The 27,099-nt window shown below is 39.1% G+C and overlaps 1 protein-coding gene across 1 annotated transcript in view; it reads right to left on the bottom strand.

The window, feature by feature from the left end:
* The window catches only part of Brip1 (BRCA1 interacting DNA helicase 1), a 128,350-nt gene that overhangs the window by 14,553 nt on the left and 86,698 nt on the right, over positions 1–27,099 (bottom strand). Inside the window, exon 16 of the mRNA XM_021177469.2 lies at positions 1,962–2,074. Within this exon, the coding sequence (XP_021033128.1) occupies positions 1,962–2,074 (113 nt within the window). The remainder of the gene's footprint in view (positions 1–1,961; positions 2,075–27,099) is intronic.

Below are 27,099 nucleotides of genomic sequence, written 5' to 3'. Positions count from 1 at the left end.
TTAAGTACACTGTAGCTGACTTCAGATGCACCAGAAGAGGGCATCATCAGATCTCATTATGGATGGTTGTGAGCCACCATGTGGTTGCTGGGATTTGAACTCAGGACCTTCAGAAGAGCAGTCAGTGCTCTTACCGACTGAGTCATCTTGCCAGCCCTTAAAAGCTTTTATTACTAAAAGTATATGCTCTTTATGAAAAATGGCACAGTACTGTATGTTGATACTCAAATGCATGACGTTTGTGGTCCTTTGCAGATCAGTGGCAAAGCAGCAAACATTACATTCCCATCATGTGCAGAGCAAATCTGGAGCATCCAGGTCACACTGAGACCCAGGAGGTTGCTGAGAGTGCAAGTGTGAACGCATGCTGGGAAGGAACACAACACATAAACAAGCTACTGTCTGATGATGGGATATATGCTACAACAGGAAAACATACAGTCTCATGTGTTTGCTAGAGTATAGATAGCTCCAGGGGAAGAAACAGAAGGCACCCACATAGGACATGACTTCAACTGTAAAGTCATGCCAGAATATGATAGGTTTAATAATAATATATTTATGTGTAATGGTGAAAGTGTTAGAGGATAGAGGTAGGGGTTATGGATGAAAAAGCAAGTCTGTAGCTTCAAAAGTGCAGATGGGGCTAATATGTGAAGGACCACTTGATAACTATGTGAGCTCAGCAACGTAATTTAGTTTCAGTTTCAGTTTGAAAACAAACTGGGCTGGAGAGATGGCTCAGCAGTTAAGAGCACTGACTGCTCTTCCAGAGGTCCTGAGTTCAATTTCCAGCAACCACATGGTGGCTCACAACCATCTGTAATGTGATCCGATGCCCTCTTCTGTTGTGTCTGAAGACAGCTACAGTGTACTCATATAAAATAAATAAACAAACAAACAAATAAATAAATCTATAAAAAAAAAGAAAAGAAACCAAGAAAATTAAACTTGCATTGTTATTAGTGTTATCAACTGAAGAACCAAATGTGATAATATGTACAAAGAGTTTATAGATCATAAGAAGGCAAAGGGAACCTGGACTTCACAAGTTTTCTTGAAGCTCAGGTGTTATGTATATTAAAGTAATAGAAAAATCATTGGAGGAAGAACACCTATTTTTATAAAAATAAGTGTAACAAATGAAAGTTAAGAATTTAAAAATCTACATTCAAGCTTTCCTAAAAACTATTAGCTGAATATTGTAATTTCAAATGAAAACAGGCAGTCATCGGGAAGAGAAAGTGAGAGCCTTCAATAAAAACATGCAGTGTGACTGGGTGCCAAGGAGACGGACCGTCCAGCTAGGAAGGCAGCCGTGCAGCAGCTTCACAATGTAATTGTTCTGAAGAGTTCACACAAAGTCCTGAGAGTGGCATGAGAGATGTGTTCCAGGAATGTCCTACCCAATGTCCTATGTCATTGGCTTCATGTAAATGAATGCAAACACAATCTTGTCAACTTTGTGCAATGTGAGTGCACCCAACACCTGAGAAAAATCTTTTCCGGATCTGTTTGGTTCAGATAAGGGTTAGTTACAGATCTCCTGATGAACCCTAAATATGTTACAGTGTCCTCCTGTCAGGACTCTGTTTCTTTTATTTGAATTACCTGAACATCTTATAGCTCCACTAGAAAACAAAAGCTTGCGTGGATAACTGTAATGTCACATACAGAGCGTACTAATTTTTAAACCGGTTTGCACAAATCTACTTTGTGTTTATACACTGGAATCTTATGTCCTACAATAAAACTCAATTTTGAGACAGTAATTTTTTGTTATTCCACAGGCTAGGATGTCTCAGTTGGCAAAGTCCTTGCCACAGTTTTCAACTCCCACTTCTGATCTATAAATATAATTTTACCACATTGATTTTTAAAAGTAGCAAATGTGACTTCCTCTCCTTGGGCATAGACAAAACCACAGACAGTAATACCGTAATCCATTTTAATTTACTCACCTGCCTAGAGCCTGATTCAAGGCTCGGTATGCTTGAATTTCATACCACTGACGGCCAGGCAGAAGGCCTCTCGATTTTGAGTGGTGGTCATTGTATTGTCGTTTTAGCTCCACCTAGTAATTTAAACATTATAAGTGCAGTAGATGAGTAAAGCTTATTTTAAACATCATATGAATATCTAACATTCTACATTTGATTTAGGGTATTTTGTTTTGCACGTGTGAGTTTTTCAGCTTATTTAAGTCTTGTTCATTCTTACATTTCCACAGTTCTCTCGTGTGGCTGAGAGCACTTCCACACATTAAGACCCACACATTCTCAGTGTATAACGTAAGTCCTAGAAACTGCACAGTCTGCTGCCATCCTGATACCACAGATCATCCTCAGCACTGCTATCTTGTCAGTCGATTGCCTTCTATTGACTGTGGCAGCCACAGACTTGCTTGGTTTTGCCTTTTCTGAAATTTCAAATAAGTGCTATTGGACAGTATATATTTGTGTCTATAGAAACTATATATTACTTTGGGAAGTTGTCCATATTAAAATACATAAATGAAACACATATTCCATTTATTTATATATCCAATATGTACAGTGGTGGTTTGAATGAGAACAGCCCTCATAGGCTCATACGTTTGAATGCTTCCTCACCAGGGAGTGGGGCTGTTTGAAACATTTAGATAGATTAGGAGGTATGACTTTGTTAGGGTAGGTGTGGCCTTGTTGCAAAGCTGTATCATAGGAGTGTGGGCTTTGAAGTTTCAAAAGCCCACACCAGACCCACTCTCTGCTTGTGTATCAACTCTCAGCTCCTTCCCCAGGAGCACAGCAGCCTGCTGCCATGATAATGGACTAAACGTTTAAAACAGTAAGCAGGTCCCCAGGTAAATATTTTCTTTTAAAAGAGCTGCACTGGTCACAGTCTCTTCACAGCGAAAGATCAGTGACTAATACACACACCTATGTTACTTATGTTTTAGTTTAGTTTCATGATTATTGCTTTTTAAAAACCACATTTCTTAATTCTTTGTGAATTTTACATCATGTACCCCAATCCCGCTCATTTCTCTGATCCTCCCCCCCATGTCTGTCTTCCACCTCTGTAACCTCTCTCCATAGACAGAACAAAACAAAACAAAACAAAACAAAACAAAACAAAACAAAACAAACCCCCATCTCTTCTGTGGTAGCTGCAGTGTCACAAAATACACCCTTCTGTCCACACCGCTTCACTTGTAACTGTTCACTGCAGTGAGTCATTGGTCTGGTTCAAGGCCTCTAGCTTCTGCTACACTTTCTATACTAGATCTTTACTGGGACTCCTCTGAATATTCTGTTGTTGTCCTGTGTCACTGAGATCTTGCAGCATTAAGACTGTCCCCTCCATGTGCAGTTCATAGATGGAGATGTAGGGATAGGCTACCTCAAAGTCCTGGATCTGGGCCTAGGTGGTAGCTGAGCTGGTCTGTCCACCGGCTCTCTTGTACCCATGCCTTGAGGGCCAGCTCTTCCACAATGCCCAGATGAGGGGTGAGGCCAACACTCTGTCTGTGGCAACCAGCAAGAGGCGGGACTGGCTCACATGTACCCCTTCTACCAGGGTCAACTCTCTCACACTTCCAGGATAAGGGGTGGGGTCAGTTCTCCTCTCATACCCTCAGGGAGGCTCACTTATGTCAGCTCTAGAATTGAGTAGATGTATTAAGTTGTGGATCTTCACTCTGCAGGTACTATTCCTCCTGGGCTAGGACATGTGTTCTGGGAGTCACAGTGACTCACAGAACAGTCAGTTTTCTCAAAGAAAGAAGGCAGAGGTCCACTGGCACTTGCATTTGCTGCTGGATCTATTGATGGGCAGTGTAATTCACTGTTTCTCAAGAAGCAAGAACAGCAACTGCCTTTGTGTCTCCACTACAGCTTCGCCTCTTTTCAGAGCACATAAACCACTTGGCTTTTCTTTGTTTTTCTTCTCTCCACCACCTATTTGCTCACTTTCTCTCCCATCACTCTGCCATACTTGCTTGCTTCTGCATCCAGCCTGGTGCAGGCCGGGCATGTAGCCTATGGTGTCGGTTCAGTGTTTCCTGGAATGTCTGGGCCCTGCCATGACCTTGCTTTTGAAATGTTATGCCACTCATACTAATGCAGTTATTGCTATAATCAGACTTAAAATTACTATAGTGCTATTTTTCCTTTGTCCCATCTGTGATTCCAGTTTTTTTGTATCAAAATTTTTTTCTAGTGTTTTCATCTCTAATTTTCTCTTTACTTTTAAATTTTATGTGTATGTTTACAGTGCCCTTGGAAGCCATAAGAGGGCATTCGATTCCCTGGAAATGAAGTTACAGATGTTGTAAGCCACCATGTCAGTGCTGGGAACTGAACCCAGGTGCTCTGAAGGAGCAGTCAGTGCTCTTAACTGCTGAGCCATATCTCCAGCATTTAGTGTTTCCATTTTGTTTTTACAGATTGCTCTAGACCAGTGGTTCTCAACCTTCTGAATGCTGTGACCCTTTAATACAGTTCCTCGTGTTGAGGTGACACCCCAGCCATAAAACTGTGTCATTGTTTCATCCAACTGTAGTGTTGCTACTGATTTGAACTACAATGTAAACACCTGATTTGCAGGATATCTGATATACAACCCTAGAAGGGGGAAGGGTTGCGGTCCATAGGTTGAGAACCACTACTCTAGAATTTACAACACACATCTTAACAACACAATCTGCCTTAAAATACTACTTTATTGCTTCACAAATGGCATGAGGACACAGTAGAATTTAATTTCTTTTTATATATTTTATGCCATTTTACTTTGACAAATAGTATAGAACCATAGCACATTCTTATTTTAAACAATACCACTTATTTTAAGTTATTTTTAAATTTTAGAATGTTTATATTTACATAAAAGTAAAAAAAAAAAAAGTACAGAAACTTCAGATGCTTTGTACTAAATTTCTCCCAATGTTAACACATTACTATGGCACATACTTCAAAATCAGAAACAAGTACTGGAATATTACTTTAGTCTATGCGCTTTACTCACTTTTTACCCTTTGCAGTAATAAATATCGTGTGTGTGTGTGTGTCTTTAAATGATTACTAGCGGATTTAAAGTTTCTGGAACTTCTTGTTTTCTTCTATAGATTTAATTTCCAAATCACAACAAAACATAATGACTCGTGTGTGACGACACCATGGGGAATCTATTACTCTGTGTGAAACTAGACTATTTTAAAAAGGATTCTGCCCATAAGTGGTAGTACGTGCCTTTAATTCCAGCGCTAGGGAGACAGAGGCAGACCAGCCAGGCCTACATTGTGAGACCCTACCTCTACATAAATAAATAAAGGGAGATAAACATTGCTCAAAACAGGTTAGCTGGCAATTAACTTTAGCTAGCCATCCGTGTTTGTGTGTGTGTGTGTGTGTGTGTGTGTGTGTGTATTTTGGCACAGGGTCCTTTAATCTGTAGCTCAGGCTGGCCTCACTCATGCTTTTTGCCTCAGCCTCCTAAGTGCTGGATTATAGGCTATGTCTTCATTTTTGAGCAAGGAATTCTATGCTGACATTCTTTCTTTCAGTACGTGAACACAGTGCTAAGTTACTCTCGGACTGGTGAAGGTTTAGATAGACGTCTGCTGTTGTTCTTGTCCTCTGTATGACGCCTTGCTGTTTTCTAGCTCTGTGTCGAGCTGTAGTGTACCTGTACCTGTATGTGTCTTCTGAGTGTAGGCTGGAGGATCTGTGGGTTATGGTTTCCAGAACATCTGAAAAACTTTTAACCATTACTATAATTGTTTTCTGCTTCCACACCTTTTCCTCTTCTTAGACTCTAATTGCAGTTATTTAGCCACTTTATTCTACAATGGCACTAGTGATTTGGTCAGTGAACATATCAAAACTGGACCTGATAAATCAAACACCAGGATATAGAACAGGATCTGAAACAGACCACTGTCTAACAGTTGGCATAATGAGGGGCAATTTTAAGTCAGTGGAGAAAGGATAAGTTATTAAATACTGTTAGGAACAGCTTTTGGAAACGTGAAGAAACATGTAATAAACTTACAGTCCTTGTATCATTTATATAGACACACTTAAGACAATTCAAACCCTATCCCTATACATATCCTCAGGAAAACAACGAATTCTTTATAATCCCAGGGTGGGAAAGGTCATCCTAATCCTAGCAAGCCTACAACACAGAGGCCACAGGGGAAGTCTCAGCCGGCTGGGCAAGCTTGTCAGCCGCTGGTTGAAGTTCAACAGTGAGTGTTTGGAGTGACGCACCCATGGTTTATCAGACAGCACCTAACTCAGGTTAAGAATAAAAACAGCAAATAAACAGTCAAAGAATGCTTACGGATGTTGTAATTGCCAGACTGGTGATAGCTATAATTACTGGTTTAACTCCCTGACAGGCTTTTAAGATATCAAAAAGGCCATGTGCTATGTTATCAATAAAGGCAATTCAAAGTAATGCCTATTCTCAATCAACCCCAACAAAGAATTAAGACAAACTCTGACTAGACCCTGAGGAAACAATATAAAGATGGTTTTTCTGAGATCTCAATAACAAATCAAACCACACCTACACCTACACAAGCTCAAGATGACCAGATGTTAACTGAATTGCCTATAAAAACAAAATTCAATATTCCACAGAAGAGATAGGCCTTAACATCTCTATAATGTACCATAATGTGTTATATACAATTAAAAGTTACTAAGAAAGCATGGCACACATTAAGGAAAGAGGAAAAATAGGCAGTCAGCAACAACACACCAGTTGGGAAACATGACGGCAGTTTTGAGGATGACAGACAAGGACTTTAAAGCAGCCATTGAAAATGTATTTAAGTAACACAAAAACACATAGTTCAGGGGGATGGTGGCACAATAGTTTAAAAAGCACTTACTGTTCTTCCAGAAAAACTGGGTTCAGTTTTCAGCACCTATATCAGGTGGCTCAGAACCTCCTGTGGTACCAATTTCAGGGAACCTATCTCCCTTATGTCAAGCACCTGCATACAAGTGGTTCAAATAAACCTGTGTGTGTGTGTGTGTGTGTGTGTGTGTGTGCGTGCACCACAAATCTTAAGAAAAAAGACACACACTTTAATGTCTAAACTCAGGATAATCTTGGCAGAAGTGAACATTTTTATTTTATTTTAAAATTTGTGTGTGTGTGTTGTACATGTGTTGCAAACAGGTGAGTATATGGGTTTACCCACCTATATTCACACATGCACAGATCACAGCAAGACTTCAAGAGTCTTCCTCTAGCTCTCTATGCATTATTGCCTTGGGACAGGGTCTCTTACTGAACTGAAGTTTGCCATTCAGGCTACACTAGCTGGCCATATAGCTTGTCTGTCTACACCCCCACAATGTTGAGATTACAGCTACACTTGTCCATGCCCAGCTTTTTAGATGGATCCGGGGATTCAAACTTAAAATCCCATGCTTGCAGAGCAAGCACTCTTACTCAGTGAGCCATCTCTTTAACCCTGGAAGTAGAAAGTTTACAAATTCAAATGGGAATGGTACAAGTGAAAAACATAGAAAGAGAGAGAGGCAATGATCAGCCAGCACCTCAGTAAGAACACAGTAAATGCACGGACGCCGAAAAGACACTGTAAAGATTCCAAGCCTGTCATTCAGTGGCAGTGTAAACAAGCCAGAGTTAAAGATAGTACCAATGCATTTACTATGTATGGGCTGGTAGAGGGCAGCTCAGTGTACAGTGCTTAGCTGGGATGTGTGAGGCTGTCTATTCAATTCCCAGTACCATTATTCCCACTCCCAAGAGCCTCATAAGTGTTTGTTGTTCAATCTTTATTCATCCTAAGAATGAACTGCTTTTTTACATAACAAAAAATCCTCCTTAAAATAATTCAAGTTCAAAATATTCTAGTGGACAGCTGTTCCTCCATTCTAATATGTTCTAAGAAAGTGGAGTTAACCAACCACTGATGGAAAATATCGGAGTGAGGAGGACCCGCCCCCCCCCCGGGCTATCCTGAACATTTATAACTTTTTGTCATTATTTCCTAAGTCATGCAGTAAAACAACTCTATAGCATTTACATTATACTAGGTATTATGAATAATTTAGAGATGATTTAAAGTGCACTGGAGAATAGGCATAGATTAGATGCAACACTACACTATTTTACACAGGAAACTGACCATCTGAATATGGTCTTTTCTCCGTGTTTTCTGGATTCAATCTGCCACAGATGCTGACAGGTGACTGACTGGATTACAATTTCAGAATTTTTATACTAATTGAGTGTAGAAAAAAAAAGGAAGGAGCTAGCCTGAAGTAGCTCTTAAGAATGCCACAGAAAATATATTTTAAAAAGCATTGAAAGTATGAGAATCGAAACAGTGCAGGAAAATTATGGAAACTGAAACACTGAATTCAGTTAAACATATGCAGTTTGGACTAGCTGTAGCTGTTTGTTCTAGAGAATCGGAGTGTAAAGGCGAGGTAAAGATGTTTTCTGCCTCACAAGAATTTAAATAAACAGAAAAGATTGTAAGTACGAATGGCTATCAAATAAATGCTATGTTATTACAACATAAATAATGTTACAAAATTAATGTCAGCTACAGGGTATGGGAGCAAGCATAGTTAGAAATGGAGCTAGTCTGTGAATGTAGTACAAAAATAGTGAGGGCCAGGCTTGGCGAAGGAAAGGAACAGAAGCGTCCAGCTTGTAACAGCATCAACCTACAGCACTGAGTCACCGAGTACAAGTGATGGAAAATGCCCAAGCGCTCTCAAACTTTCAGCTAGAGAGGGGTCCAGCAGGCACCAGAGAAGATAAGTACATTTAAAGAAAAAGATAAAATTGACTTAGCCCAGGTTAGAGTCTAAACTAAAAGTAAAAGTTGACAATAAGCCAGGCACAGCAGTGCATACCTGCGATCTAAGCTGGGGGTGTAGCAGCAGGATAGCTAAGAGTTTAAGGACAGTCTGCCAAAATAACAATCCCCTGTCTCAAACCAAGAAAAACATAAGGAAAAAAGTTTTTGAAATAAAATTGAGATTAAGAATTAGCTAGAAATCTCAAAATTGGAAAGCCTGAGAACCAAAGTCTTTACTATAGAATATCCAGTGAGTTTCTTTATAGATCTATATTGCTTAACCATAATAACATAATTTCCTAATAATTTTACAAGGAAGATATTACGTTATATTACAGATTAGAAAATTGGGGAGTGAAAAGACTAAAGTAGGGCTGGGATTTGGATCAAGTCGAGTTCAGAGCTAGCATTCTTAAGGACTGAAAGCTGCAGAGCTGAACACTTGCATAGCTTTTCTGAATGACCCTCGCTAACGTAATTAGGTAGGTCAAGTCTGTTGCATTATTTTTTCTATTTAAAAACAGGAGTCTGGGAAACTAAATTAGATGAGAAATGGTTCTAGAATTTCACTGTATGTACAATGATCATCAGCCATGAAAACCAATGCTCAATTTAAAATGACACATAGCATATGTGAAAAAGCCAGTTTCTCCTGCCAGCAAATGGCCTAAATGCTAAGTAAAGCCAGGGCTGGAAGGGATTACTGAAATGTCAAAAGACAACCTTTTTACTTCTACCTGCTCATCCTTATAAACATTCTTATTCCCCAGGCATGCTTTCCAAACAAACAGTTTGGATATGAAGCAGCAAAGGGCCCAAGGCTAGCTCTGCCATCTAGTAACTGTCAAAGCCATTAGTCTTTCATCTATTTGGGAGGTCATGCCCACATGCACATCAGCCACACAGTTGAATAACATTATACCTGTTGACCAATGCGCCTTTAATGCCTAACAAGACAGACATTTTACATTATGGATGTTAACTCTGAATGTTTCTTCTAAGTTTTGACAGCAAGTAAACACCATAAACTGGGCTCAAGACGGTCTGGAAAGATGATCTTTTAGATCATCTACCATAACTTTTCAAATACTTTTTACAAGCCTTCCCTCAAATTGAAAACTATAATCAGCTATGCTATCTGGGAAAAGTGTAAACCATCCACTCCACATTCATAATAAAATTACTGTATGTGTAATTTTGGAAAAGTGTGTAAACAGAAGTGAGAGGGCAGTTACTTTATCAAAAGATACAAATGAAAGCCAAGGACATGCTCGACGTGCCTCTTAGTCATGGCTTAGAAAAAGAAGGACTTTCACCATCATCTAAATACTCGGCTTTTTCATTGTTTCCCTCAGCTTGCCCAGTCATTTAAATCGCCCTGTTTATCACAGCTGAGCACGTGTGCACCACACAAGGATCAGATGCTGCACGGGCTGTCAAAACATCATTTTTATTGTTACCAGATTTCACAATTCACCTCAAAACGAAAGGCATCCTTATTTTGGTAGTTTCTAGAGAAATAAAATGTATCTAAAAAGATGTATGTATATTCTCAAACTTTAACTGATATAAGCAAGAGAACAGCAAGGAGACGGCTGCAGATTTGTTGGCAAGTGAAGGTACCTATAACCAAGGCAGGGTGGTAGCTACAAAACCGTGTAAAGGGCCAACGGCTAGCACTCAAGCACGCGTTAGAGCATTTCTTGTTCTTTTCTTTTTCTGGTTTCTTTTTTTTTTTTTTGGTTTTTCGAGACAGGGTTTCTCTGTGTAGTCCTGGCTGTCCTGGCACTCACTTTGTAGACCAGGCTGGCTTCGAACTCAGAAATCCGCCTGCCTCTGCCTCCCGAGTGCTGGGATTAAAGGCGTGCGCCACCACGCCCTGCTTTTTCTGGTTTCTTGATTCAGGGTTTCTTTGTCTGTGTAGCCCTGGCTGTCCTGGAACTTGCTCTGTAGATCAGGCTTGCTTCGGTAGTCAGGGATCTGCCTGACTCTGCCTCCTGAATGCTGGGATTAAAAGCATGTGCCACTGCAGGGCTTTTTTTTTTTTTTTTTAAACAGTTTTGTTTTGAATGATTTTGTATTTTTGTATTTTGATTTACATCATAATATACTTGAGACCAAACAATAAGTTCCTTAATTATCCATGTCTCAATTTTATTAGAAGCAGATATAATTCACAATAAAAATGTATGTGAAGCCAGGCATGGTGGTGCACATTTTAATCCCTGCACATGGAAAGCAGAGGCAGGCTGAACTTGCAAGGCTAACCTGGTCTACGGAACAAGTTCTAAGACAGCCAGGGCAACACTATCTAAAAAACAAAAAACAAAAGAGCACTTAATTGAAATAAAAGGAATTATTCATATTCAAAGGATTATATACTATATCAAGTTTATATTGCAATTTTGAACCTTACATTATTTTTCAATTTTCCATTAACCCCCAACAATATTAGTCTTAAGTAAATAGCCCATATGTAACAGGAATCTTCTATGAAATTTTAGACTTACTTCTAAATTTTCACTTGTGTGTGTTTGTGTATGTTCCTGCAGAGGCCAGAACAGGGCACTGGAGTTATAGTAAAGAGCGATTCAAAATTATAGATAGTTGTGAGCTACCCTTTGGGTGCTGGGAACTGGACTCTGGTCTTGTGAAAGAGTAGGAAGTGCTCTTAAATATCGAGTTATCTCTCCAGCCCCCTTTTATTAGTTTTAAGTAGTTTTTGAAGAAATAAAATGGTTTGACAAAAATGAGTTAGAACTATAAATGAATCTCTTCACTTTACCACTATTCTACATGAAAGCAAATTTTATTTAAATTCAAAGCTATGTGTACTATGATTTCAGCAATATATGCCCTCATGAAAGCAATTAATTCAAGCAGTTTCTTTTCTGTTAGGACTAAAGCCTCAAGCTTCCAATTGAGGTGTGGTGGAATAAACTTGTAATCTTAGGACTCCAGAGGCTGAGAAAGACTTTAAGGACAGCCTGGGCTACAGGATGAGTTGAGCCAGGACTACAGGAGACCCTATCTCAAACAAAACAACAAGAAAAGTTCTACAATCAACAACAAAGACCTTATTAAAGTAAAATCCTTCTATACAGCCAAGGAAACAATCAAATAAAAAAAAAGCCTACACAATGGGAGCAAAATCTTTTGTAGCTCTCTAACCAACAAGGATTAATGTGTTGAATACACAAAGAATTAAAAAAAACTAAACAACAAATTAAAAACCCAGTCAATAAGCAGACTTAGGAAATGAACAGGCAGTTCTCAAAAGTTGAATGCAATAAACAGTCCATCTTTCTAGCCAACAGAGAAATGCAGATCAGAACTACAGCAAGATTCTATCTTACCCCAGTCAGAATGCCAGTCATTAAGAATACAAATAACAACAAATGCTGGCAAGGAGATGGAGAAAAGGGAGTTCTTACACACGGCTGGTGGAAATGCTACCCAGCTCAGTCACTACGGAAATCAGTGTAGAAATTTCTCAAGAAACTAAAAAAACAAACAAACAAACAAACAAACAAACTAACACAAAGTCCAGCTATGTATGTATGTAAATGTATGTGATATATATATATATATATATATATATATATATATATATATATATATATATAAAATATATATCCTAGGTATTTACCCAAAGGGCTCTGAGTCAATACATCAGAGATACTTGTATACAATGTTAACTACCACATAACTCACGATGGCAAAGGTATCAAATCACCTAGGTGTCAGCCGACAGGAATGGAGAAAGAAAATGTGGTACATGTGCACAATGCAATTCTCTCAGTTAAAAAGAAGAATGAAGCTATGCTACTTGCGGGGAATGGATGCAAATGGATAATCATATTAAATGAATTAAGCCAGTCTCAGGAAGACAGATGTTGTATGTTTCTCTTGTGATTCCTAGATTTTTATATATAGTTACATGCATATGAAAAATGAAAGTAGAAGTGAAACTGTCTGGAGAAACATAGGAGACAAATAGAAGGGCAGGTGAGAAAAGTCAGGGTAGGAGGTGTGGGGAAATATGTTAAACATGTAATATTTTCCTATATAAAAATCAAATTAAATTAAAAGCATTTAAAGTTCAAACAACCAAATAAAAAAGAACAAACTATCATCTAAAGCCACTAATTAATAGCATTAAGAAAGCCTCCTTGAGGAAAATAAACACACTTTTCTAGTAAGTACTGAAGACTAGTTCTAACTCTGGTCAAGGCAGAGCTTTAAACCCTGGCATTTACAGCATACCCAAGCTGGAGACAAAGACTGTGCAGGAGAGACATTTACAGCTCAGTTACAGTGCAGTGTAAACACTGTTATCATTGTATCACAATATAAATTCCAACAGTTGGAGCTCTCAACTGAGCCTAAGACCTTGTAATGTGGAATATTTTGGCTAGATAAAAGGAGTGTAACTGGTTTTATTTATTTGGCATATTTTCAACATTTCTGAAACACCAACTTAGCCAAATATAGAACATTTTTTAAATGAGGGAAAAAAGTTTTTGCCAAGAGTTAAGAAGCCAGGCTCTCCTTTAAATAATAATATTTTTTTTTTTTTTAAAAAAGCACATTAGGAACAGTTTCCAATTGTTACTTTCTGTTACATTAGGATTTAACCACAAATCTAACAGGAAACAAGAACTAAGACATAGTAATAACAACATAACTTACTTCATACACCCTTCAGGACTGCTTCTAGATAAAATAATTTTTTAGAGAAATCTATTAAAATTTGTGTCATAAACTGTAGCTGTTGAAAAAGACACCTGACCATTTGAAATTTAAGAAACAGCTGGGCTGAGGCTCAGGGATAGATGCCTGTCCCGCACATACAAGGCTCTAGATTCAATCCTCAGGTAAGAGACCATGGAGAACCTGGGTATCTTCCCTTGTTTACATAGTCACCACCATTATTTAAAACAACTTAGCCAGGGCTACTCCTCAGAGTGCTTACCCGGGTACTTTGTTACACTTAAACATCCCCACGTTAATCCTTTTATAATAATGACACAAAACCATCTTACCCAGAATGGAAGTGAGGTCTCTGTTTTTCATTATCCAAACAATTTGTCAAGGTAAGAGCATAGAGCAAAAGATGAAATTACTATTTTTCTATTAAAAGCAAAACAGTTAATTCTTTAAGTTATAAAGGAAATTATATCGTTCCTATTCTGGAAAGGACTTAGTTTAAGACTTTAATAGAGTTATAGGCATTACAGCAATTTAGTTAGGCTAACCATGCCAAGATGTTAGATAAACATGCAAATACTTCAGTTAGCAGCTTTGAAAAATTCTACCACTTAAGCTATCATCAATTCTGAGGGAAACAGATGCAAACGCACATGGCTTGCAGACTGTGAATAACCACAATTTCCCCCCAAAACTTCTTTTCTGAGATTCCTCTCCTCTAAAAAAAGAGGAAAATGATTTCTGCCAACCTTACCTTATCCACTGTTTGAATAAAAAGTCAATGAATGTGAAACAGGAAAGCATTATATATTGAGTGAGTTGACAAAGGCCTTGGTGGTGCAAGCCAGCAGTAATCCATGCTATTCAGGAGGCTAACGCAGGAAGATTCCAAGTTCAAGGCCAGCCTAGATAAGTTAGCAAGAACCGAACAACAAAAGAAAAGGGAAGAGAGGGAAAAGGAGGCGGGGTAGGGGACATATTTTAGGACTAGTGCTCTTGCCTAGGGTGTGTGTAAGGCCTAGGATGCACGTCCAGAATGAAAGGGAGGGGAAAGCAAGTGTGTTCAAGTCTTTATTTTTCTCATATTTTCTAAGATCCAATAGAGATTTTCTGTGAACTTTATGTTTAGTTGTAATACACTGTTGCATAGACATGAAAAAGTCATAGGATTATGTAGGTTATATAGTTAAGGCCTTAGGCTCTTCACCCCAAATCAGGGTTTTAACACTTAATTATTTAACTGTACTATGGAATAAACATAGGTTATTTTAGGTGACTTATAAAGTTCTTTAGTTTATGAACTGATTGCACTTGCATAAAAAAATGAAAATAGGTACATTGGCATTCTATATAGAGAACATTGTTTAGTTTTGAAACATCCTTTTCTCAATAACTTTTGTAATTGTTCAACAAATGTCCTGAAAAATTATGGCTTATATAAATACTCTTTAGTATGTTTTCTAATACTTTTGGGTCACTTTACACTCTAGCCAATCTATTTGTTTTTTAAAGTAGTTACCTAAAATATGGGATTGCAGAGATGTGAGAGTGAGGATATGATTACTCCAGCGTTAATTTAAATATTGTTTCATTCAAGTATTTTACATTCTACTATTTCTCTTGTAGAAGTCTCACAACTAGTGGGGAGAAATCTAGAAATCACAGCTATGCAAGATGAAATATTTTCTGTGCAGGGAGAAGCTCCATGTGGAGCCTATGCTTAGCTGAGGTAAGTTCACTCTCTAGCCCCTGCGACACACACACACACACACACACACACACACACACACACACTAGTTCTAAAGACTGCACTATGTTAAGAGGCCTCACTGAGGGGAATGAGCAGTACTCCATTCAGCATGCTACAGAGATCTATGTTTACTCATGTCCACAACTACTAACTCTTGGCAGAAAAGCAGGAACTCTTATGGAGAAGGCTTGTGGAAGCCATATGATACATTAATGAGCGTGACACTGGAAGATTTGGGTGACAAAAGACTCAAACTCAGAGTCATATTTTGCAAGATCAAATTTGTGTGTGGGTTTTTTTTTTTTTTTTTTGTGGTCATATTTTGCAGGACAGGACGTGGTCAGGAGTAGATGAAACACCTACCATCCTCAGGTATATTAATTTTTTTTAATTATTGGGTATTTATTTCATTTACATTTCCAGTGCTATCCCAAAAGTCCCCCACACCCTCTCACATCCACTCCCCCACCCACCCACTCCCACCTCTTGGCCCTGGCATTCCCCTGTACTGAGGCATATAAAGTCTGCACGACCAATGGGCCCTCTTTCAACTGATGGCTGACCAGGCCATTTTCTGATACATATGCAGCTAGAGACACGAGCTCTTGGGGGGGGGGGGTAACTGGTTAGTTCATATTGTTGTTCCACTTATAGGGATGCAGATCCCCCCAGCTCCCTGGGTACTTCCTCCAGTTCCTCCATTGGGGGCCCTGTGATCCATCGAATAGCTGACAGTGAGCATCCACTTCTGTGTTTGCTAGGCCCCAGCATAGTCTTACATGAGACAGCTATATCAGGGTCCTTACAGTAAAATCTTGCTAGTGCATGCAATGGTGTCAGCGTTTGGAGGCTGATTATGGGATGGATCTCCGGGTATGGCAGACTCTAGATGGTCCATCCTTTCATCTCAGCTCCAAACTCTGTCTCTGTAGCTCCTTCCATGGGTGCCTTGCTCCCAATTCCAAGAAGGGGCAAAGTATCCACACCTTGGTCTTCCTTCTTCCCAAGCTTCATGTGTTTCGCAAATTATATCGTATATCTTGGGTATTCTAAGTTTCTGGGCTAATATCCACTTATCAGTGAGTACATAGCATGTGAGTTCTTTTGTGATTGAATTACCTCACTCAGGATGATGCCCTCCAGGTCCATCCATTTGCCTAGGAATTTCATAAATTCATTCTTTTTAATAGCTGAGTAGTACTCCATTGTGTAAATGTACCACATTTTCTGTATCCATTCCTCTGTTGAGGGGCATCTGGGTTCTTTCCAGCTTCTGGCTATTATAAATAAGGCTGCTATGAACATAGTGGAGCATGTGTCCTTCTTACCGGTTGGAACATCTTCTGGATATATGCCCAGGAGAGGTATTGCGGGATCCTCTGGTAGTACTATGTCCAATTTTTTTAGGAACCGCCAGACTGATTTCCAGAGTGGTTGTACAAGCTTGCAATCCCACCAACAATGGAGGAGTGTTCCTCTTTCTCCACATCCTCGCCAGCATCTGCTGTCACCTGAATTTTTGATCTTAGCCATTCTGACTGGTGTGAGGTGGAATCTCAGGGTTGTTTTGATTTGCATTTCCCTGATGATTAAGGATGCTGAACATTTTTTCTGGTGCTTCTCAGCCATTCAGTATTCCTCAGGTAAGAATTCTTTATTTAGCTCTGAGCCCCATTTTTTAATGGGGTTATTTGATTTTCTGGAGTCCACCTTCTTGAGTTCTTTATATATATTGGATATTGGTCCCCTATCTGATTTAGGACAGGTAAAGATCCTTTCCCAATCTGTTGGTGGTATTTTTGTCTTATTGACAGTGTCTTTTGCCTTACAGCGGCTTTGCAATTTTATGAGGTCCCATTTGTCAATCCTCGGTCTTACAGCACAAGCCATTGCTGTTCTATTCAGGAATTTTTCCCCTGTGCCAATATCTTTGAGGCTTTTCCCCACTTTCTCCTCTATAAGTTTCAGTGTCTCTGGTTTTATGTGGAGTTCCTTAATCCACTTAGATTTGACCTTAATACAAGGAGATAGGAATGGATCAATTCGCATTATTCTACATGATAACCGCCAGTTTGTCATGTAAAGTGCACCATTTGTTGAAAATGCTGTCTTTTTTCCACTGGATGGTTTTAGCTCCCTTGTCAAAGATCAAGTGACCATAGGTGTGTGGGTTCATTTCTGGGTCTTCAATTCTATTCCATTAGCCTACTTGTCTGTCGCTATACCAGTACCATGCAGTTTTTATCACATACAGCTTTAGGTCAGGCATGGTGATTCCACCAGAGGTTCTTTTATCCTTGAGAAGAGCTTTTGCTATCCAAGGATTTTTGTCATTCCAGATGAATTTAGAGATTGCCCTTTCCAATTCGTTGAAGAATTGAGTTGGAATTTTGATGGGGATTACACTGAATCTGTAGATTGCTTTTGGCAAGATAGCCATTTTTACTATATTGATCCTGCCAATCCATGAGCATGGGAGATCTTTCCATCTTCTGAGATCTTTAATTTCTTTCTTTAGAGACTTGAAGTTCTTATCATACAGATCTTTCACTTCCTTAGTTAGAGTCACACCAAGGTATTTTATATTATTTGTGACTATTGAGAAGGGTGTTGTTTCCCTAATTTCTTTCTCAGCCTGTTTATCCTTTGTGTACAGAAAGGCCATTGACTTGTTTGAGTTAATTTTATATCCAGATACTTCATTGAACCTGTTTATCAGGTTTAGGAGTTCTCTGGTGGAATTTTTAGGGTCACTTATATATACTATCATATCATCTGCAAAAAGTGATATTTTGACTTCTTCCTTCCCAATTTGTATCCCCTTTATCTCATTTTGTTGTCGAATTGCTCTGGCTAGGACTTCAAATACAATGTTGAATAGATGGGAGAAAGTGGGCAGCCTTGTCTAGTCCCTGATTTTAGTGGGATTGCTTCCAGCTTCTCACCATTTACTTTGATGTTGGCTACCGGTTTTCTGTAGATTGCTTTTATCATGTTTAGGTATGGGCCTTGAATTCCTGATCTTTCCAAGACTTTTATCATGAATGGGTGTTGGATTTTGTCAAATGCTTTCTCTGTATCTAATGAGATGATCATGTGGTTTTTGTCTTTGAGTTTGTTTATATAATGGATTACGTTGATGGATTTCTGTATATTAAACCATCCCTGCATCCCTGGAATGAAATCTACTTTTTCAGGATGGATGATTGTTTTGATGTGTTCTTGGATTCAGTTAGCAAAAATTTTATTGAGGATTTTTGCATCTATATTCATAAGGAAAATTGGTCTGAAGTTCTCTATCTTTGTTGGGTCTTTCTGTGGTTTAGGTATCAGAGTAATTGTGGCTTCATAGAATGAGCTGGGTAGAATACATTCTGCTTCTATTTTGTAGAATAGTTTGTGAAGAACTGGGATTAGATCTTCTTTGAAGGTCTGATAGAACTCTGCACTAAACCCATGTGGTCCTGGGCTTTTTTTGGTTGGGAGACTATTAATGACTGCTTCTATTTCTTTAGGGGATATAGGACTGTTTAGATCATTAACCTGATCTTGATTTAACTTTGGTACCTGGTATCTGTCTAGAAACTTGCCCATTTCATCCAGGCTCTCCAATTTTGTTGACTATAGCCTTTTGTAGAAGGATCTGATGGTGTTTTGGATTTCTTCAGAATCTGTTGTTATGTCTCACTTTTCATTTCTGATTTTGTTAATTAGGATGCTGTCCCTGTGCCCTCTAGTGAGTCTGGCTAAGGGTTTATCTATCTTGTTGATTTTCTCAAAGAACCAGCTCCTCATTTGGTTGATTCTTTTAATAGTTCTTCTTGTTTCCACTTGGTTGATTTCGCCCCTGAGTTTGATTATTGCCTGCTGTCTACTCCTCCTGGGTGAATTTGCTTCCTTTTTTTCTAGAGCTTTTAGGTGTGTTGTCAAGCTGCTAGTGTGTGCTTTCTCTAGTTTCTTTTTGGAGGCACTCAGTGCTGTGAGTTTTCCTCTTAGAAATGCTTTCATTGTTCCCCATAAGTTTGGGTATGTTGTGGCTTCATTTTCATTTAAAGTCTAAAAAGTCCTTAATTTCTTTCTTTATTCCTTCCTTGACCAAGGTATCATTGAGAAGAGTGTTGTTCAGTTTCCATGTGAATGTTGGCTTTCTATTATTTATTTTGTTATTGAAGATCAGCCTTAGTCCATGGTGATCTGATAGGATGCATGGGACAATTTCAATATTTTTGTACCTGTTGAGGCCTGTTTTGTGACCAATTGTGGTCAATTTTGGAGAAGGTACCATGAGGTGCTGAGAACAAGGTATATCCTTTTGTTTTAGGATAAAATGTTCTGTAGGTATCTGTTAAGTCCATTTGTTTCATAACTTCTGTTAGTTTCACTGTGTCCCTGTTTAGTTTCTACTTCCATGATCTGTCCTTTGATGAAAGTGGTATGTTGAAGTCTTCCACTATTATTGTGTGAGGTGTAATGTGTGCTTTGAGCTTTACTAAAGTTTCTTTAATGAATGTGGCTGCCCTTGTATTTGGAGCATAGATATTCAGAATTGAGAGTTCCTCTTGGAAGATTTTACCTCTGGTGAGTATGAAGTGCCCCTCCTTTTCTTTTTTTGATGACTTTGGGTTGGAAGTCGATTTTATTAGATATTAGAATGGCTATTCCAGCTTGTTTCTTCAGACCATTTGCTTGAAAAATTGTTTTCCAGCCTTTCATTCTGAGGTAGTGTCTGTCTTTTCCCCTGAGATGGGTTTCCTGTAAGCAGCAGAAGGGGGTCCTTTTTGTGTAGCCAGTCTGTTAGTCTATGTCTTTTTATTGGGGAGTTGAGTTCATTGATATTAAGAGATATTAAGGAAAAGTAATTGTTGCTTCCTATTATTTTTGTTGTTAAAGTTGGCATTCTGTTCTTGTGGCTGTCTTTTTTTAGGTTTGTTGAAGGATTACTTTCTTGCTTTTTCTAGGATGTGGTTTCCGTCCTTGTATTGGTTTTTTTTCTGTTATTATCCTTTGAAGGGCTGGATTCATAGAAAGATAATGTGTGAATTTGGTTTTGTCGTGGAATACTTTGGTTTCTCCATCTATGGTAATTGAAAGTTTGTCTGAGTATAGTAGTCTGGGCTGGCATTTGTGTTCTCTTAGTGTTTGTATAACATCTGTCCAGGATCTTCTGGCTTTCATAGTCTCTGGTGAAAAATCTGGTGTAATTCTGATAGGCTTGCCTTTATATGTTACTTGACCTTTTTCCCTTACTGCTTTTAATATTCTATCTTTATTTAGTGCATTTGTTGTTCTGATTATTATGTGTCGGGAGGAACTTCTTTTCTGGTCCAGTCTATTTGGAGTTCTGTAGGCTTCTTGTATGTCCATGGGCGTGTGTGTGTGTTTTAAAGATTTATTTTATGTATATGAGTACACTGTCACTGTCTTCAGAGATACCAGAAGAGGGCATTGGATCCCATTACAGATGGTTGTGAGCCACCATGTGGTTGCTAGGGATTGAACTCAGAATTTCTAAAAGAGCAGTCAGTGCTATTAACTGCTGACCCATCTCTCCAGCCCCCACAAGATCAAACGTTTAAGAAGACAAACAATAAGATAGAAGTGTAAGAAAAAAATATTAAATGAATACTGGAAAACACGGAAGCTAGCATGAGAGTTCACACCTATAACCCATCAGTCTAGCTCTAGAGGCTACACAGGAGGATTCTGAGTTCAAGGAATGCAGTAACTGTTCTCCAGCTTTCCATCCCTATTATATCCAATTATCTCCTAAAATAATAAACTGGAGATACAGCTCAGTGAGCGAAATCATTTGTCAAAAGACCTGAGAGACCACTTCACGTCCTGGAGCTCCCACAAGGTTGGATGCGGTGGCTTGCACCTGTAACCCCAGTGCTCTCCCAGTGAGATGGGAGGGAGGCAGAGAACCTGAGGCTAGCAGGCTGGCTGGCTTGGAGAGCATTGCAGAGCAGCAGAAACAAGAGACCCTGTTTCAGCAAAATGGAAGGTGAGAATCAACTTTTGAAAGTTGTCCTCTGCCTCCCACATGTGTGCCACGGTGCACACACACACATGGAAGACACACACACATGGAAGACACACACATGCAAGACACACACATGCAAGACACACACACACGGAAGACACACACACACATGGAAGACACACACACACATGCAAGACACACACACATGCAAGACACACACATGCAAGACACACACACATGCAAGACACACACACAATACACAAAAATAAAGCACTTTTAAGACCCAAAACAGGAAAAAAGGCCTTTACAAAGTAACTGAAAACTTTATTTTAAAAGCTATTATTTTCTATTATTGTCAGGAATGTGTCACTCAAAGCTTCGCACATGTGAACATGTGCATATGGAATAAGACACAGAATCATAGCATTTTGGAAACTTAGGAGCTTTTAAAAAGTTTTAAAAAAACAACTCTCTCTTCTAACTTTCCCAAATTAACATGAACAAGAGAGACAAGGTGTTTAATTCAGTTATGTTGAAATAGATCTCACCCCAAATCCCACATCGAAAACACAGATGAGCAACTGATTACACAGAAAAGTAGAAGTTCAAACTGATGCACCCTTAGAGCCTCTTCTTAAAAACAAGCCAGTTCAGCCTGTAAAAGCACAGAAACACTCCACGAACAGGAGGGTGAGGAACTAATAGGGAAAACTATGAGAGAGTGCACCCTGCAGAGAAGAGAGACAGGCTGGGTATGGTGCCACAAACTTAACAGTTCTGCCTACTTGGAAGGCTGAGGCAGGAAGATTCTGACTTCAAGGACAGCCTTAGTAACACAGCAAAAACCCTGTTCCTTCTGGCAAAACTATGGGCGTTGTGAGTAAAGCTTGTGGTAGAGCACTGGCTCGACGGTTGGGTTCCATTCCCAGAATGCAGCCAAAACCATAGAAGAAAGGGAAGGTCCCAGGTAACCAGAGATCTAGCACATGACATATGCAAGTTGGGGCAGAAAGGCACCAAGTTTAAGGTTAGCCTGGGCTACACAAACCAGTCAGAAATTAAGAAGTAGAGAGGATAAACAGTATTATTACCTCTCCAATTTAAGACAGGAAGGAAAATGTTGACTATAATGAACGGTATTTTCAATCATTGTTTTCAAAAAACAATTGAGGTTTTATGCAATGTTAAGATATGTGAAAGGATATATAAAAGAGAAAAGTAGATTAACTGAGCTAAAATCCTTATTTCAAATAGGAAGTCAGCAATTTCTAAAACTCCCTAAGTAACGATGAACTGTAGATAGATGTGTGATGAGACAGCTAACAACGTAAGTGCCACCACCTCTCAGGAGTGGGGCTGTGACTGCGGCGGGCGGGACCAAGAGATTTTATAATAAGCCATCTGCTGTACTTAGTACGTACTAGACTCTTAGTAAAAGCTTTGTTCGACTGTTTTCCAACTTGGTAAAAAGTAACGTAATATAAATGCGGGAGCTAAGAAAATGGCTCAGAGGGTAAAGTGCTTACTTGCTGTACAATTAAGGGAGCTGAGTTTGGATCGCTAGTACCCTCTGGGGCTATCCGCAATACGGATGTACTTTTGTGTTGTCTCATGGCAGGTAAGGGCAGGAGATGGGTTACTGGCATACAGTGAGACAAGGCAGAGATTTGACTAAAGATTGTACACTGTAGTAGGCAAAAGATCAACAGTGCCAAGGTTGATAAACTCTGATATCAAGGCCACAAATCCACTAAACTGATACAGTAGAAAAAGACATTACAAGTTGCTGTACCTCTGTACACCCTTGCATACTGACTTTAAGTCCTATAGTTAGAAAGCTTTACACTACTCGTCTAAGGCTTTAAACAATTACCTATTTACTTACTGAAGGCTCCTTATGGAGCAGGCTGGCCTTGAACTTGAGATCCTCCTGCTTCAGTTCCCAAATTCTAGGATTATGGAAATAGTGCCACACTTGCTTTTATCAAACTATTAAATTCAGTCAAAACCAGGAAAACTAATATTGTAAATATTATATTATATTATTTGATACTTCAAGATTTTTATAACTGGAAAACTTGAGTGACATACCTGAAGCCCTTCTATGTGTCTGCAACTTATAGTTTTAGAAGAGATCTGACAGAATGAACAGGAACTAACAGGATTAATTCATCGCCTCTCAGCCTTGTGGCTAAGACGGTGTAACTGAAATCCACAACTCAAATTCACTGCTGAGGAATGGGATTACATTTATTTTTGGAGAAGTCAAAGCCCAGTTTCCTACTTCCCCTTGAGGAAGTGCTGCTAATTATGTTGTGTCAACAAATCAGTGGGAACAAAATCTCAATCAATCTACTTGTGCCCACAGTGACAAGTGAGTCTAGGACTTAGGCCAACTTTGAGACCAAAACCCATATACAAAGTTCCTGTGTTTGCAAAAACACCAGGCGAATGAAAGAAAATAAATTAAGAAAATGTCGAACTATCAACTTCTATCTGTCTTTATCCCTTTAAAGAATACAGACAATTGATCCAGAGGATGAGGCTCTGTGGCAGAGTGCTTGTCTATTGTGTGCAAATCCTTGGGTCCAATTTCTAGCCTGGAGTAGGGAGAGGAGAGAAAGTGACCACGGATCTTCTTACGGATCTTCTGTTTGGTTTATTTATTTGTCTTTCAGAGTCTGTTGTTTTCTCATTTTTATTGCCCAGGGCAAATATACAAGTGGTCAACTTAGGTTGCTTACTTAAACTTTTTTTTTTTAATTTAAGATGTATTTATAAATTCCTTTTCAATGTTCTAGTCAAATAATTATTTTTTTTTTTAAGGCTAGAAAAACTGAGCAAAAGTACGGTGTAAGTAATTCAGACCCAACTCAGTCAGCCTGAGGATTTCCAGCCATTCCAACTATAAACTGTCGGCTTCCTACATGTTACTGAGCTTAGTGTTCCAGTGCTTTAAGTTTATATACATGGCCACCCCCCATGGGGAAGCATATGTTGTTATTGGGGCTAGATCCAGGTGGGTTTCTATGTCAGATGCTACACTATAACCAGAACTCCACTCTACTCTGACCTTAGGCTCTGTTCCTGGATCACGTTTCCCATAATACAGAATCAAATCCCAAGTCCTGAAATTGGCATACGGAGCCTTAGGTGATTTGGCTTCTAAGTGCTTCTCCCAGCCTGAGTTCACAGGCCATTGTCCCAGTTCCCCAAGTCTGTGCTCTTGCAATTCCTGGAAACTGTCTCCTCTCCTCTTTCACCTATGAGGGCCCTAGCGTACGCTGCTGTGCTGAGAAGACCGCTGTTCGATCTGTTCACCTACACCATTCTCACCTTCTTTCCTGTGTCAGATTAAATAACACTTCCTCAGGAAGCTGTTCCTGACCCATAAAGACCCGCTGTAATGTTCTCATGGTTCCTGCACGCTCTCTTACAGCCCTCATCACAGCGCCGACTGTTTCTTACTTTCACGTCAGGAAGGATACTTTCACTGTAATCTGCCTCAGACAAGGGGCTATAGACATTTTGTTACTGTGTTCCCAGAACCTATTATAGTAGTTTGTGCTTCTAGCTAGGTTAAAAGAGAGAGAGAGAGAGAGAGAGAGAGAGAGAGAGAGAGAGAGAGAGAAAGAGAGATTGTTTCATTATTCTGACCTGTCTTAATAATGTGAATAGTTTTGTCATAACCTGGTATCTATGTCTATATCACCAATATGAGATGTGGATGACTGAATTTTAATGTTGCAGCTTTTGTAATTGTAATTTGCTAATGGGTTTGTTTCAGGTAACCGTTTAGAAGGCAGCTGTGCTCTGTGTGACTTAATTGCATTAAAAGAAGATAATTCTTAAAGGTATGCTTTCCTACGACTTCCACTTACAGAAAAGCCTGGGTTCCCTCTCATGCCCCACAAGTGCTTCAGTCTAGTGCACAGAAAGTCTTCCTTTACACTATCATATGATTAATAAAGTTCTCACAGAATGATCAGAAGCATCTGGGAAAGGTGGAAGTGAAAAAAAAAAGATTCTCACCGGGAAAGTCAGCTTAATGCTCGGCCCTCAGAGTGGCCCATTATCAGCATTTCATAGTGGGGTTCTTTATTTCCAGGTCCCTAAAGAATGAGTAATAAATTATGACTTGAACTAAACAAGTCACACTTGGCTCCAAAATGAAATTTTCCTACCTCTACTTTCTAGTCCCCACGGTGGGAAGAGGAAATCCCGGTCACAGCCAACGAAGTCCTAGTTTTGGCGCTAATATCCATTTTCCTGTCTGTCTAAAAGCCAGGCTCCGCTAGGGAGGCAGTGAAGTCTTAGGTCAGTATTTTAAGCTCTATTTAAATTTTTTACTTCCATAATCTTCCTTAAACTTAAGAAAAATTAGTATCATAAAATTAATGTCATTGCCTCCTTCTTCTCGCTCAAATTACTTTTCTAACTCAGACATGGACCTGAACTTTAAAAAATGTGAATTCAAATGTAATACAGAAAACAATGCAGAAATTAATCAATTTCATTTCTATTGGAATATTAAAACAGTTTTCACCTATAGATAGCTTCCATTATTTCTTCATGACAAACAGTTATCACAAAAATATAAAGTTCTAGTTTAGAGTCTAGCAATTTGAAGTAGTTTTAGAGGATGTAGTTATGAGGCTCATTATGGTAGCACACTCCACGGTGACTAATGAGTGGTCACATCAATACATTCTCTACAGACCTTGCTGGAGAGGATCTCCAAGACGGCTCCACAGAAGTGCCACTGAGTAGTTTCTAAGAAACTTAGTGGCTCCTGAGTTCTAAAGAATCTCAGTTCTCTAGCCACAAGACACTGAATTCTGTCAATTAACCTGAATGAGCTTGGATGTGAATTTCAAACTACAGCTGAGAACGCAGCCTATAGAAGCCTGAGAAGACTCAGCTAAGCCAACATCTTCAATGCAAACCACCTGGCAGATCACACAGACATAAACAGAATAACACAATGAATGAATCCTTGGGTGTGTGCTTTAGGAGGTAATAAAGGCTGGGATGGTGGCACACGTCTTTAGTTCTGGCACTCAGAAGGCAGAGGTAACAGATCTCTGAGTCTGAGGGCAGTCAGGTCTACATAGAAATTTCCAGGCCCATCAGGGCTACATAGTGAGACTCTGTTTTTTGTTTTTTGTTTTTTTTTAAAACTAAGTGGTTGTCCTAAAACAGGTCCATACAAGTTCATAAAGAGGCTCAGGTTACACTAGCATACTTATTTGCATACATATAAAACAATAATAATTAAAGCATTTGAGGCCATGAATTTGAAAGAGATTTGAGGGGTTGGAGGAAGAAGATGTAAGTATATTTTAATTTTAAAAAATTAAAAAGTAATAGCTGGGTATGGTGGCACACGCTTTTAATCCCAGCAGTTGGAAGGCAGAGGCAGGTAAATCTCTATAGTCATAACTCTCACCATAAACACTAACAAAATGACTGAGACCTACTCACAAAAGGAAGGAGGGGGAAGTCTGAGCACTGACGTCTGAATACATGGTGATTAATATGGAACACAAGAAGTTTCAGTGTTCAGAGCATTTCAGATTTTCAGACAAAAGATGCTCATAGTAAACTCTGTAAATATTCTAAAACTTAAAACACTCAAAAATGAAATACTTTTGGTCCCAAGCACTTTGGATAAAGGACATTCAACCTCTTGGTGTACTACAAAGCAACTGGGCATACAAGGGCAATGGTGAAGGATCTACAGAACAAAAAGCACGGGACAAGAACAACCAATGGCAAGTCCTTCCCCAGTGGTGACCACTTTAAATATAAACA

Source organism: Mus caroli, unplaced genomic scaffold, assembly GCF_978045245.1.
Source record: "Mus caroli unplaced genomic scaffold, Mus_caroli_1 scaffold_13, whole genome shotgun sequence".
Taxonomy (NCBI): Eukaryota; Metazoa; Chordata; class Mammalia; order Rodentia; family Muridae; genus Mus; species Mus caroli.
The sequence above is the reverse complement of the archived record's forward strand: the minus strand, read 5'-3'. Positions and strand labels throughout refer to the sequence as shown.